General features: G+C 34.0%; 1 protein-coding gene across 5 annotated transcripts in view; it reads right to left on the minus strand.

Annotated features, from left to right (window-relative positions):
* LOC126778072 (dedicator of cytokinesis protein 1) overlaps positions 1-15,592 on the minus strand; it is a 56,007-nt gene extending 40,415 nt beyond the window's left edge. For all 5 annotated transcript variants that reach the window (XM_050501424.1, XM_050501422.1, XM_050501425.1 and 2 more), the window contains exon 1: positions 15,445-15,592. In XM_050501424.1, coding sequence (XP_050357381.1) covers positions 15,445-15,490 — 46 coding nt within the window. In that variant the 5' untranslated portion in view covers positions 15,491-15,592. The remainder of the gene's footprint in view (positions 1-15,444) is intronic.
* Between the last annotated feature and the right edge of the window lie 508 nt (positions 15,593-16,100).

Consider the following 16,100-nt stretch of genomic DNA (forward strand, 5'->3'; position numbering starts at 1 on the left):
TTATAACACATGTGACTATTATAAGCATTATAGTAGATATTCCACATCTAAGCAGCAATACATAGTACTGTTGTGTTTCGGTTTGAAAGGTGTAAGCCAGTGTAACTACGGACATAACTTCGTTCCCAAGGTTGGTGGCGTATTGGGGATCAAGGAATGGTTATGGTTATTCTACGTCAATGTCTATAGGCGGTGGTGACCACTTAACCTCAGGTGACCCATTTTCCCGTCCACCTACCAATACTATAAAAAAACACACAATTTTTTTTAAATTTTCAATAAAAGTTATTATTCGATTTCTCCTTAAGAGAGAAGGCTTTGGTACATTTTCCTCTCGAAACGAAATAGGAACGGATAAAAATGCAGAAACTTTACATACAAAGTCAAGTCCATTGAACAATCCCTATATAACTTATACAATAAAATTTCACAATTTTCAATACCACCACACACACGTCCGTATTACATACGTATCGATACCTACATGTCAACAGCTATTGTGAATTATGTAAAAGAGAAATACAACCGTTTGTAGTCTCTAGGGTCACGGGATAAGGGCCATAATGCTATGTGTAATGAAGGCCCCCGTTGTTAAGGACGAAGCATCAACTAATAAAGCCACGAGCTAATTTGGCATAACAATAACAGTGGGTCGCCAAAATCAGCCCCGAAGGGTTTTAGGCAACGTCATAACTTTATAACATTATAAAGACATAGTTATAATTAAATATTTCAAAGATGCCACAAATTATAAACTGAAAATTTAGATGAAAATAAATGACGTCAATAGCATATTTCTTCTTAATTTAATACTTCGATAGATATCAATTTAATAAATTAAATAAGGTCATTTTAAAATTATAAATGTCCCACTATTAGGCTAAGGCGTCTTAGCCGAGAAAGTTTAAGGTTATTCCAACACACCAACCATGCGTGTTGGTTGACAGTTCATACACATGTGACAGTCTGACGCATGTAGGTTTCCTCACGATGTTTAGTCTCACCGCCGAGAAACTAAATGATTTATAAACACAAATAAAACACATTGATATGCAGTAGTTAATGGATTTGAAAAATCTTCAGTTAAGATTCACGTTCGATAGTAGGTGGTACGGTTTTGTGCGAGCCCGTCTAGGTATTTACCACCCACTCATCATATGTTCCGGTTTGAAGGGTGAGTTAGCCAGTGTAATTACAGGCACAAGGGACATAACATCTTCGTTCCCGAGGTTGATGGCGCATTGCCTATGTAATGAGGGGTTTATAATGGCTGGTTAATATTTCTTACATCGCCAATGTCTTTGAGCGATGGTGACTGCTTAACATCAGGTGGCCCATTTGCCCGTCCAACACAAAAAACACGTGTTCTAATTAGTACGCAAAAAAACTGCAATTTAATATCTCTACTAAAGCTATTAATTTTTTTTTTATAGAATAGGTAGGTGGACGAGCATATGGGCCACCTGATGGTAAGTGGTCACCAAACGCCCTTAGACATTGGCATTGTAAGAAATGTCAACCATCGCTTATAGCCAATGCGCCACCAACCTTGGGAACTGAGATTTTATGTCCCTTGTGCCTGTAATTATACTGGCTCACTCACCCTTCAAACCGGAACACAACAATATCAAGTACTGCTGTTTTGCGGTAGAATATCTGATGAGTGGGTGGTACCTACCCAGACAAGCTTGCACAAAGCCCTACCACCAATAAATACATACCATAATATGTGTGCAAAATTTGCAGGATAAATTCAATTAGTTCGATAACGCATATCTCGGTTTCAATTATCTCCAATCATCTCCAATTATGTAATCAGTGTCACACAACACACGTTAGTTGTATTTGGACCGAAAGTTTATCTCGTGATTCAGGGCAAGGAGCGAAAGAGATGCAATCATTATTAGGATAATGGGGTCTCCCTCGTTGCGAAATTAATTTACAAGTTAATATTGCGGGACAGCCTATATTAACGCAGTTTAACGATCACGAGGAAAATAAGTTACTCACTTAGAGAAGCAATTCACTTAATCACGTTTATTATAAAGTTCACAGTTAAATAACAATATGTATGTAACATTTGAGTTTAATAAAAAATACTAATGCTACCAAATTTGAATGCAAAGTTTTTTTTTTTAATGTAACATTTGAAACGAAACTGATGCAGACTTATGTAATGTGTATATATATTACATATATTATTTAAATGACCAGTGATTTGTTAGTATAATTTTATTTATAATTATTACAAATCAATCAAAATTTATCAACATATTATATAGGACTTACGTCGGAACTCAAATTAGAACTTAATCAAGAAAATATGATACAGAAATATTTTAAGCTTGCGTTCGATACTTAAAGGGATTAACCTTATGATAGATCAGACATACATTTAGCGATGTCATGATTAATTACATATCTTACGAAATTTATTCCGTTATTTGAGTACATTGAAAAAAAAAATCAAACAAAAATCGGCCACATCGTATCCAAGCATATTAAAATCAATAAAAAAAACCTATAAAATTCAAATTACGAACAAAAAAAAAACAACGAAATATTCCCATAAGCGAACCGAGTGAAAAAAAACGACAAACAGTTTAAAAAGAAAAGCAAATAGTGGGATAAGACGGACCAGATGTCCATGTAATACTTAGTTGGGTTGCCAAGTTATTAATAACGTCCGCTTTACTCACGTTTGTGATAATTAATCCTTTACAATGGGGCATGAATCAACACAGCTCCAAAAACAACGCAAGCTGAACGCTCACTGCGAATGCTGATCAATGATTATTAAGATAGGGACGCATTACAGACGAATGGATATGATTAATAATATTCAAACGCTCGTGACATAGTACAAAGTATATATAGTGGTTCAAAAGTATTACACAAATTAAGACTTTCGAATCGATTAGTTTCGCTTACGTTTAGTATAATCATGTATTTAACGTAAAATTATTTTATTATTATTAATAATATCCTGAGACATTATTCACACACGGCTATTTGATCCCAAACTAAGCAGGGCTTGTGCTACGGAAACCAGACAACTGATAAACTACATATACTAGTTCTCTTTTGTAAATACATACTTATATAGATAATCACACCCAGATTTAGGAAAAACAGACATATTCATACACACAAATGTCTGTCCTGGGTGGGAATCGAACCCACAACCTTCGGCGTGAAAGGCAAGTATCTAATAACCACGCCCACCGGCACGTCAATATATTCACCCTACTATCGGGTATTCGTCGATCTAAAAGAAATTAAATTGTCTACAAAGTGTGCCTTGTAGACAATTTAATTTCCGTAAGCAAAATGTAATATATAATATTTTATGTAAGCAAAATGTAAATATAGCTGGGATAAGGCATCCGTTTTGAGCAGAAATTTTGGATCTTTTTCCACAATTACACATTTATCAGAATACCAGTGAAATTTAACACATTAAGGTTTCCCACGATGTTTTCCTTCAACACCGAGCACGAAATAAATTTCAAACATAAATCAACCACAAGAAAATTCAGACTTGAATATAGTAACTGGGCATTAATTGATAAGAATTATCAATTAAATCATATAAAATCTCAAATAAATCTTAAAAAGTTCATAAATTATAAAGTAATATATGAGCTTTTAGTTCCCTATGTTTCCCAAGTGCCAGAAAATTCTATTTATGAGTCAAATACTAACAATATCAACTTCCCGACATTTCCCTATAAAGGTTATAACCATATCCGAAACTTGATAACAATTCACAGTAGCACGTAAAACGCTGAGCTCAGTGATTGGCAATCGCGCGCAGGTGGCGTCTATGAGATTTGAAGCTCTACAAATACGATCAAGCGTTTCACCTGTCACCCGATACTAATGTAAAAAACTGTCAAACTTGCTTCGATATGTTTTCATTGTCATCGCAAATTAAAAAAAATAAGCAATCCCAGTTGCTAAATTAAAAAATAAATTTCCAGAAATATATGTACAATGGTTATTAAGGAATTTGTGGGTATATAGATAAAATAACATACTTTAGTAATGATTGCGACTATCGTTCTGAGTAAAATATATACATTCCGAACCGGTGGTAGATTAATGTATAATAAAAAAGCTAAAGCCTGTGAATATCTCACTGCTAGGCTAAGGCAATTCTCCCTTCAAGGAGAAGGTATGAAATTTATTCCACCAAGCAGCAATGTGGGTTGGTGGACACATACATATGTGGAAGAATTTCAACAAAATTAGTATAAATAAACACAAATTAATCACATGTAAATTCAGTGCGCTTGCCTGCGGTTGAACCTCCCATCATCGGTTAATATTCCCGCGTTCTAACCACTGGGCCATTTCGGCTCCTAAGACTTATCATATAGTATAATCATATAAAATGAAAACATTCAAAAGTGCTTGTGAAAGGATAAAGTATATTAAAATTCGATTGAACTGTTCCCGAATTTGAATTTAATAATTTCGTCGGTTATATCCGACATTTTTAAATTGATACAACATTTAATAGCGTATTCGAAACACGGATTGGCCAACATTAACGGTTCACGTTTTGACATTGGTAATTGGACTTCCTCAGGTGGGGGACCGCATGGGACATACGTGATGACAAATCATTGCGTTAAAAGTGATCGTTGTGTAATATTTACGATCATTTGAATGTGTGAAATGAAGTTTGTGTGTTGTGATTCATTTGTGAAGCAATATATACATTAAATATTGTAACTTTGCCCCTCTATTTAACGAAGGGTCTCAATAATGCCCAAATCATCACCTAAAGGTCAGCAGTGGGATATTTATTGTTACTTACTTATAGTATTATTATTCATTAAATTTTCATACATTTATATAAGATTGCTAGCTATGCCCGTTTTTGAGGAATTACTAACATTCCTATTTAGCTTATTTTAGGAGTGGGATGACAATAGCCCAAGGGGTCAGGATTATACCTTTGACTTTTACATAGCTAGACCAGCCGTAAATCGTTGCGCTATTGACGCTTTCAAGTTTTTAAATTTCGATTGTGACGCCGTTTAAAATCAAACAGACAAATCAACCTAATAGTCATTTAACATAATACAACGATACCAAATGCACCGACAACACGTCCATGGCCATAGTCACATTAAATTAAAAAAAAAAAAAACGCATTATATATTTGTAACTTGAAAAAGGAACGTCTCCCTGATAGTAAAGCTTATCCTTATCTTCTCGTTCCGCCCTTTTATCAACTTATCTGTTGATTCAAATTTTGGATACGTACGATAGTAAAGCTACCGGATATTATAAATTGTAAAAAATATGTATGAAAGGATCCTTGATGTTTGAAATACGTTGATAACAAACTAGCTGCTCTTCCCGACTTCGTTCGGCAAATCTACAAAGTTACTCGTAAATCAAAATATATTAATTCAAATACAAATACTTATGAATCGTCAAGCGATACCACCGGTTCGGAATGAGAATTCTACGAAAAAGAACCGGCAAGAATCTCAGTAGTTTTTGATTTATTTTTACTAATAAGCCACAATATGCTATATAATAATTTATATAATAAATGAAAGCACTTTTCAATTATTTTAAAACTACGTAAGTATTGCATTTCTATGTATATTGTATACATTTTTAGAGATTGGAAATGAACTCTAGATATGAGAGCGACAATAACCAGACGTGACGTCAGACGAGTTACAATTATTATTATAATCGATTTCCCCACTTCTATCGAATCTATTTTCGGTTGGAGTTTTTCGACCATACCCAGGGAACCTTATAAATTTTATTTATATACAAACTTTATTTCAAAACACAAACATATTTTGATCTGACAGCGGCCTCAAAGCTAAAATAATTCTCTAGCAGACTTCAAACTTCCTTTTCACACGTCCAAAGGTTTAACCAGATAGGCTACCAAAGTTTTACAAGGGTTTTCAAACATTAATTGAATAAAAATAAATATACATTAAAAGTAAGTAAAGTAAGTAACAGCCTGTAAATGTCCCACTGCTGGGCTAAGGCCTCCTCTCCCTTTTTGAGGAGAAGGTTTGAAGCTTATTCCACCACGCGGCTCCAATGCGGGTTGGTGGAATACACATGAAAATTCAGAGGTGCTTGCCCGGGTTTGAACTCACGTTCATCGGATAAGATTCAGGCGTTCTTACCACTAGGCCATCTCGACTTCACTGGGCCATCTCGACTTATCGAATATACATTGTTTTATGTTAATTAGTATAACATTGTTGATTACGATATTCACGTCAAAAACATAATCAGCTGTACGTTGTGTTGAATTGTATTTAGCTCATTTTTTTATAAAAAAGCAATAATTATTCTAGACTAGTTTGTCCTCGGCTACGGCGTGGGGAGTCACCTTACCCAATATCCTTTTCTATGCCGCTGACAACGTATATGCGAAATTTCATGATGACCATAGTTGAGGCGTGAAAGTGTAACAAACAAACGCATTAATAACATTATATATTAAGGTTAATTAATTTGTAAGAAAGAGTAAGTTTCATGTTAATGTATATAAGTAAAAGCTACTTAGTTACTTTAATTACTCTTGTCATTATAATTTTATGTAATAGTGAAAAATAAAAAAGGATAATAAAAAATTTAAAAAAACTAGATGGGGACTTAAATGCTCTTTTTCCAGGGAACCGGGACTGAGTATTTATTAAAACCGACTCAAACGTCGAGAAAGTACAAAAATTATAACAATCAAAATATATAGTATTATTAATGAGAGAGGTCATGTTGGTGGATTTGATAGGATGTTTTCTTTTTTTTATGAAATAAATAGTCGAACGGAACGAAAAAATAGGTCGGGAACGAATATGTTATGTCCCTTACGAGTCCCTACTGTAGTTACACTGGCTCACTTACCCTTCAAAGCAGAACACAAACATACAAAATGTTAGCTGGAAAACGGTATCCGATGGAATGGTAATCATATATGAACTAGAGGATCAACTCGAGCGATTGTTTCATATAAAAATAATATTCATAGTACAATAAATATCATCACCGCGTCATACTGTTTGTTTCAATAAGGAAATAAGACAGGAAACTCTCCGCGCTGAATATGTATGTATGTTGTTTTAAAACAAAGCAACGGTTGTCACAATTTAGTTGTAATCAGTAAAACTTGCTACGGTTGGTTCATGTGAGTATTTTACGAAAATTGTTAAATTGATTTTCTACTACAGTACAGTAAAAGCCTGTTAAACTCCCACTGATGGGGTAAAGCCTCCTCTCCCTTTTGAGGAGAAGGTTTGGAACTTATTCCACCACGCTGCTCCAAAGCAGCTTGGAAGAATACACATGTAGCATAATTTTAAAGAAATTAGATACATACAGGTTTCCTCACGATTTTTTCCTTCACCGTCAAGCACGAAATGTATTAAAAACACAAATTAAGCACATGAAAATTCAGTGGTGCTAGCCCGGGTTTGAACCCAAGATCACCGGTTAAGATTCACGCGTTCTAACCACCAGGCCATCTCGGCTTTTGATTTTCTACTAACATGCAATAAAATATATTTAGAAAAATATATTTTGGATAGGATTTGCATAAAATCCGTCATTAGTGAGCGTCTAAGTCAGTGAAGAAGTAACTGTGACAAATTTCAAGTCAATCGTGTGGATATTTAGTGTTTCAGTTTAGGAGATCTCGTTATGAGTGATATTTCGCTGACGTAAATGCATATATATAATACATATTATGTTGATTTATGCCTTTATTACATCTATTAGCATCGATTCGTATTAAACAAATAGAAAATAGATTTTTTTGTATAAAGATGCGAATTTTATAGAACCGCTTCTTCTTATTCCACGGTATCGAAATTTTGCTTAATAGTTCGTTTCTGATGCATTTTTACGGTAAGCATGCATTATACGACAAGTATTGCTCCAGATTAAGGTGCTCAATGATTTTTTTTATGTTATAGGAAGCAGACGGCCAAATGGGCCACCTGATGTTAAGTGGTCACCACCGCCCAAAGACAATGACCGTAACAGCCTGTGAATGTCCCACTGCTGGGCTAAAGGCCTCCGCACCTCTTTTTGAGGAGAAGGTTTGGAGTTTATTCCACCACGCTGCTCCAATGGCGATGTATGAAATATTCCTTATATCGCCAATGCGCCTCCAACCTTGGGAACGACGATGTTATTGCGCCCGTAGTTACACAGGCTCACTCACCGGAATGCAATAATACTGAGTATTGCTGTTTAGCGGTAAAATATCTGATGAGTGGGTGGTACCTACCCAGACGGCCTTGCACGGAGCCCTACCTAGTATACTTCCACTTATTCTACGGATTAGAATATTGCTCCAGTTCTGATGAAATTTTATGGGAAGTATAATATATAAGTAGTGCCCTGATTAAACACCTAGTACTGACAAATAAAGGAACTCCTCGACTGTTAACATTTGTATATAAAAGCTTCTAATTTTGATTTCAATTAATCTTCATGTTATGATTTATTTATTTATTTATTTATATACTCTTTATTGCACACCAATATAGACAAAAATAATAGGAGTAAAACAAAACAAAGAAAAGAAAAATGTACAATAGGCGGCCTTATCGCTAAAACAGCGATATCTCTTCCAGGCAACCTTTGGTAGAGGAGAGAGATAGGATGGTAGGGGTGTACAATTATTTAATACATAAAAAAAAAAAAAATAGATACAATATATATATGTATATATACGATACATAAATAAATATTCCATAAATATATAATTATATAATAATATAATATACATACACATTATAAATATATGCATTTACATACTATAGATACTTACATAATAAATAAAATATGATTTCAGACGACAATACGCCAGGCGTCAAATTTCCTGCGAATTTCTCATTGCCAGGCGGCCTGTGTAACTTTGTTCTAATAATACTTAAGTTATTGGTATAGGTTATTGATTATTTATTATTTGATAATCGCTGATACGGCTTCTAATCTATCGCTTAACATATTATTTACCTATATCGCCAAATATGTATGACTTTTCATAAAAATATATATATATTTACGTGCATACTTATGTATTACGTGTATTACGTGTATGTAGATTATTTACGTTTCTTTTCAGTTCTTTGCGGTACCATCCTAACGTGATATAAGAGTACTAGCGCTTTATTCGCGGCTTTTCCTCGCGTCAAAATTCAGAATTGACCAAATTTCATTAGCAAATGCGCAAGCAATTACCAAATTCCATCGCTACTTCCATACCAAGTTTCATCCCCTTTAGGGGTTAAAATTTCAAAAATCTATCCTGCTGATCTAATGTATAAAAGGAACCCATATGCAAATTTTCATGGTACTTGCCCCGGTATGGACGGTGCGTATATACACTGGCCTCCAAAAAAATCGACCCACCTACATTTTTTGTAAAAAAGTTATCGTATGGTTTTAAACTACCACATATTTATATTTTTAAGATTGATAATGTAAAAATGCAATTGTAGGATTGTACAAAAACAGAAATAGTGCGCAAAAAATAGGTTTTTAGGTAAATATGTGACAAAACACGAAAACACAAAATTTTACGCAATTTTATTTTTTTGTGTACAAAACGATTATGCCGTTTGTTTTTAAATTTGGGTGCCTAAATCTTACTTTAATAGGGAGTGTTTCCTCCTCTTGACCTAATCACTGCCTGCATACGCCTATTAAGTGACCTGATTAGCTTTTTAATGTCTTCCTGTGGGGTCCGTTGCCATTCTTCAGTTAGGGCAGCTTCCAGTTGATTCAGGGTTTCTGGAATTGGATTTCGTGCTCGAACCGTACGTTTTAGCTGGTCCCAGAGGTGCTCTATCGGGTTTAAGTCCGGACTATTGGCTGGCCACTGCATAACTGGAATTTCGACTTCCCTGAGATAGTCTTTAACAATTCTAGCGACGTGAGGTCGTGCGTTGTCGTGCATAAGTTGGAAATTATCCCCAATATATCCAGCGTAAGGCATCACATGAGGCTCCGTTATGTAAGTTTCAGCATTAACAGCACGATTACGGAAAAAAACCAGCTCTGTGCGTTCCGTCAAAGAAATACCTCCCCAAAACATTGTAGAGCCTCCACCAAATCGGACTGTTTCTCGAATGCAACACTGAGAGTAGCGTTCTCCTGGCCTTCGCATGACGTTACGTAGTCCATCAGAGCCTACTAGAGACATTCGGCTTTCATCACTGAACAATACTGTCTCCCATTGGTCCAGTGTCCAATCGACGTGCTGCCTAGCAAATTGTAGTCTTGCTTGTCGATGGGATGCTGTGAGTTTTGGTCCTGTTGCTGGCTTGTGAGGGGTTAAGTTTTGCTCTCGAAGTCTTCTTCTTACAGTATTTTCACTCACAGACACTCCACGACTTTCTCGGAGTCTACCTTGAACGTCAACAGCCGAAAGATGTCGGTTTCTTAAAGACGTCAAACCAATAAAACGGTCATCGGTCGGGTTCGTGACACGCCCCCTGCCAGATCCTGGTCTCCGGCGATACTCCCCAGTCTCCAAGTAGCGTTTGTACACTCTTCGCACCGCTGAACGACTTAATTTTAGTGTTCTAGCCACATTTCGCTGACTTAACCCCTCATGAATAAGAGCTACGACTTGAGCAGCTTCTGCTTCAGTAGTATCCATTTTTTATGTTTAAACTTATTAAAATTATTGTTTTAACAAAGTTTCATACACTTAATCAATAATAAACATCGAACCGAGATGACTCCGCGTTAAGAACTGGAAATAAACTAACCATGCACTTTGTGCACAAAGTAACGTTTTCTTATCAATACTTTAAAAATATTCCAAATATCCTCAATAAAACTTACAACTCCTCCAAATCAATATCAAGTGGGTAATAAAATGTTAAATGTATGTCCCATAAGTAAAACAATCCACCTAGGTCGTCGCATAGTTAAGATAACAACTTTGTAAGTAAAAAAATACGGGTGGGTCGATTTTTTTGGCGGCCAGTGTATATCAGTCAGTTATTCTTTCTTATACTTACTACTTAGGTACATTTTATGAATTTTAAAATTAATATTTAAAGTGCTAAGAGTCTACTTGAATAAACTTGATTGAATTGATTGATTACGCTTTTATAGTTGTTTGAGCCGAGATGGCCCAGTGGTAAGAAAGCGTCAATCTTAACCGATGATCGTGGCTTCAAACCCGGGCAAGCACCACTGAATTTTCCTGTGCTTAATTTGTGATTATAATTCATCTCGTGCTTTACGGTGAAGGAAAACATCGTGAGGAATCCTGCATGTGTCTAATTTCACTGAAATTCTGCCATGTATGTGCCATATTTGCCATGTATGTGTATTCCACCAACCCGCATTGGAGCAGAGTGGTGGAATAAACTCCAAACCTTCTCCTCAAAAAAAGAGGAGAGGAGGCCTAAGCCCAGCAGTGACACATTCACAGGCTGTTACGGATTGAAAGTTTACTTTTTGAAGAGAACCTTCTCGCCTAGGCAACAAGACCGACTCCAATATATCTGGACTTTCCGCAGCCGTTGTACTCACTAGTTTGTGCGTATACTATATACTTAACCATATAAATTATTTATTTTAGTCTGTATGTATTTTGTTTTTTTTTTTTTTTTTTAATTACGATTCTTCATATAAATAACAATTTTTGATGTGTCGCATCTGCCGATCATTCTTTCTTACTCTCCAGCCAAGCGCGACTGTCACAACACATTGTTCAATTATACCTTATAACGTCATCTTATGTTTATAAAATTATATGCGGGTGTATAAGAGAGTTGTGACGCAAATTTTATTTAAATTTTCGAAACATCTGCGTTACAAGATTATTATCAAAGCCCGCATAGGTATTAAATATCTTATCAAATAACTAGTTTAGTTTAACGTAGATTTTGTTTTGAAATGCTAATCGTCGCGTACGTTTATATTAAAATATACTTATAAGTCTAAACTAGCCGGGTGCCCCATTGGATATCCCATCGATAACAATACTCAGAAACCACCATTTTCACCAACTTGGTGATGAATTGTCAAACACACTGTAATCTATGTAATAGAATATTTTTTACTCATAAACAGAACCCAAAAACCGATTAACTTTAAAAATTACGAACTTATATACAAAACTTTGTATTAAGTTTCATCTTCTTAGGTTACGAATTTTCACAAAAGCTACACAAAAATATAATCCTAAGTACACATACAGTATCGTATAAACTTACATCCAAATTAGGAGATGAATTTCGAAAATTCCTTGGCTCACTTACGTTCCCATAAGAAATGTACGCAAAATTTCGTCCAATTAAACATTTGACGGTAAGTCATTTAAAAAAAAATAATATTTTAAATAAAAGTGTATACAAAAATCAACTATCTTTATAATTTAATAAATAATAATAATAATAATATCCTGGGACATTTTTCACACACGGCCATCTGATCCCAAATTAAGCTTGTACAAAGCTTGTGCTATGGAAACCAGACAACTGATATACTACATATACTACTTTTCTTTTTGTAAATACATACTTATATAGATAATTTCACCCAGACTCAGAACAAACAGACATGTTCATGCACACAAATGTCTGTCCTGGGTGGGAATCGAGCCCACAACCTTCGGCGTGAAAGGCAAGTGTTCTACCAACCACGCCAACCGGCTCGTCAAAATATTACCAACGAATAAACACAATATAAATTAGATAATATAAAAGTAAATGAACCGAAGCTGTGTTAATTACTGGTTTTGTATGTAACAATTATTACACTAATAAATCAAGTCTAATGGTTGAACAGTTCTAGATAATTTATGCAGGCGTTTGATTAAATTATGTAACTGCTACTGTACTTTCTAGTTTCACTGTGATCATACAATTTAATTCCAACAATATTTATTTGGCAGACAAAGATTGGTAGGCACCACCCACTCATTTCATATACTACCGTCAAACAGCAATACTAAGTACTGTTGTGTTTCGATTTGAAGGGTGAGTGACCAAGTACGAAGGACAAGGGACTAATATTAGTTCTTTGTTTCTTATTAAGCGATGGTAATTTTTTCTTACATTGCTCATGTCTATTGGTGGTGGTGACCACTTAACATCAGATGGCCCATTGGCAGTCTTCCTACCTATAATATATTAATTTTTAACTTAATATGAACATCATTAAATTACTAAACAAATAAAATAAAAGCATAAAAATGTCCCACTACTGGGCCAAGCGGCTTGAAATTTATATCAATACGCAATTCCTATACAGGTTAGTGGTTTCATCAGACACATGCAGATTTTTCTTAACCAAGCTCGAGATGAATTATAAACACAAATGAAGGAAATGAAAAATGGTGCTTGCCTCGTTCTTGCCCGGAATTCGAATCTTACTTCATTGATTCTTCATAAAAATAAGTTAAATGCATGCCGTCTTTATGGTCTGAAGTTATATGTTAAGTCATCATATTGCTTTATAATTATTATTTTTTCAACTCAAAGTCAGGCATATAATCTTTATATTTATAATATATAGAATATCAAGTAACAACAGTAGGAGTAAAGATACATAAACAACTTTCATCTTGAATTGGCATGAGATCACTGTTCGAGATCTAAATAATCTGTGATAATCATTATGGATGGTGAAGTTATCATTGGAACAATAAACAAAAAAAATGTGAACTATACATAGCACTGTAATATAACAAGCACACTCTGTACGGGCACTGGAATATAAGCATAACAACTTCCAGACTCCAGGCTACTACTGAAAAACTTTTTACTTTAACCACTGCCTAGATAGTGATGCTGAAATAAATTTAGATACGCCACCAACTAGTAGGAACTAAGATTTTACGTCCCTTGTGCATATAGTTACATTGGCTCACTCATCTGCAAATCGGAACACAACCATATTAAGTATTGCTGACGGTAAAACATGTAATGAGTGGGTGGTACCTACCCAGACGAGCTAGCAATAGCTATGCAAGCGGTCAGTTTCCCTTAAGAATGGCCAGTGAAAATTGGTACTTACAATTAAAAATAAATGTAATAATATCCTCCTTTGACATAATTAAATATAACTATGTTTACATGCTTGAAGAGTTTAATAGAAACATGAATCACATAATTTTATTTTAATAATATTTTGATATCACTGGATATTGTACATGATACAACATAAAAGATTTGCTTCACTTTGCTTTCCGAGTCTATTATATTTAATTAAAATATGCATACCAATGAATTATAATTAACTCTTTTTTTTTTAAATATCAAAACTAAAAATAACTACCAATGAAACGATTATTAATATTAGGCCAGACTTATTAAATTTTACATAAAATTTTTACTCAGGCGATATTGTTTTGTATTACAAATGCTTTATGATATATTTATATAAGCTAAGAGGAATATGGTGCCATACTTTTCCAGCACCTACACCTTTAAAGCTGACTACATCTTAGTATAGTCAGACTATCTAGATTGTGAACAAGAACAAGTCTATAAGACCTAAAAAACGGAAAAAGTTGTGAAGATGAATCGAAAATATAAAGAACCGAGCAGACAATTTACATAATATTGAACACATTAAAAACAACAAGTGAAAACACCTAGAATTTAAATAAAAAAAAAAAAAACAAAGTAAAAATTATCTTAAAAACAAGCACTTTTAAAACAACATTTCCCGAGATTAATAATATGTAAAGTTATCAAGAGTCCAGAATGTAGATAAAAGTACCGGGTGAGAAAGTTTTTAAAACCGACAATTCAACATCATATAATAAACCTTTTTCTGAACGATCGAATATATGCAACATTTTGCTAAAATTGAATTAATTTTAAATAACATTATCAGTTGCACTTAAATAATAATCAATTTAACAAAACTATTGTATCTTATGATAAAAAAAAAAGATAAACAAACATTGATATGAGTTATTCAGTAAGCTTATGTTATCCTCAGCGCTAGCAAAACATATTATATTTATTGCACAGATATTACACTTACCATAATCTTTTTTTTAACTCATGTTGGTTACTTATATCATTTAATTTCTATGAGAAAAATGTTGTATTAGAAAAGTGAGACAGATAATGTAAAATATTACTCTATAAATAAACAATAATATTGATATGATTTGATTAAAAAAAATACATCAAGACGTCATCAACTGAACTTGACATCAAAAAATTAATGAGTACTTATCTCAAACTATAGTAAATTTATCGAGGGAGTGGTCAAAGGACGTTATTTTAATAATATGATTTAAACGAACTATCAGTGGCAAAATTATTGTTGTTAGCTACCGGAGTGAGACAGTGTTTATATTTATCGCACTCAGCGGGAGGGAAATACGGACCAGTAAATTACTGTACAAGAAACTACAAGTTTTCTTTCTTAAAATTTCTATTAACTTATTACAGTACTCACCGACAGCGTAGCAGTCCTCATCGTCGAGTTTTCGCCACACGGTCATATTAGAAAAATCACTAGATTTTAATTTTTATCTAAATAAATGTGAGGCTCGTCATTTTTAACTCGGTCAAAACTTTGTCAAAACACGTTGTCTATGGTCGGGCGTAGAGATGCGCAATGACGGGTGGGAGTAAAGTTCGGAATCAAGCATAAAATTGTTTATGGATTTGTGACCTAATATATATATACAATAGTACATATATAAACAAAAAAAGTAGTTTTTTTAAAATAATAATTTACGTGAATCTTTTAAAATCGTATGCTATTAAATATATTCGTTGGTCTAATTTAGTTGTACTAATAGATGGCGCTCTTCAGCACTCAGTAACTCCAAATACCAATACATAACGCTTTTATAGTATTTAAATGTATAATACTTTCAAAGAAAGTATAATTAAATAATTACAAATTTATAACTCTTATTACAGTCTCGTATTTGTTTCATTGTCAATTATTAATGAATCTTACTTGATTACCAGGTCATTTATACATAGATAGTCTTTTTTTATCTTTAGGATTACAATTTTGTATAATATTCGTCTACTATTATTAAAACAATTGTAATAGAAATTGACATTGTACTATTGTAAACTACAAATTCCGACAGAAAT

This window comes from Nymphalis io, chromosome 25, assembly GCF_905147045.1.
Source record: "Nymphalis io chromosome 25, ilAglIoxx1.1, whole genome shotgun sequence".
NCBI classification, from domain to species: Eukaryota; Metazoa; Arthropoda; class Insecta; order Lepidoptera; family Nymphalidae; genus Nymphalis; species Nymphalis io.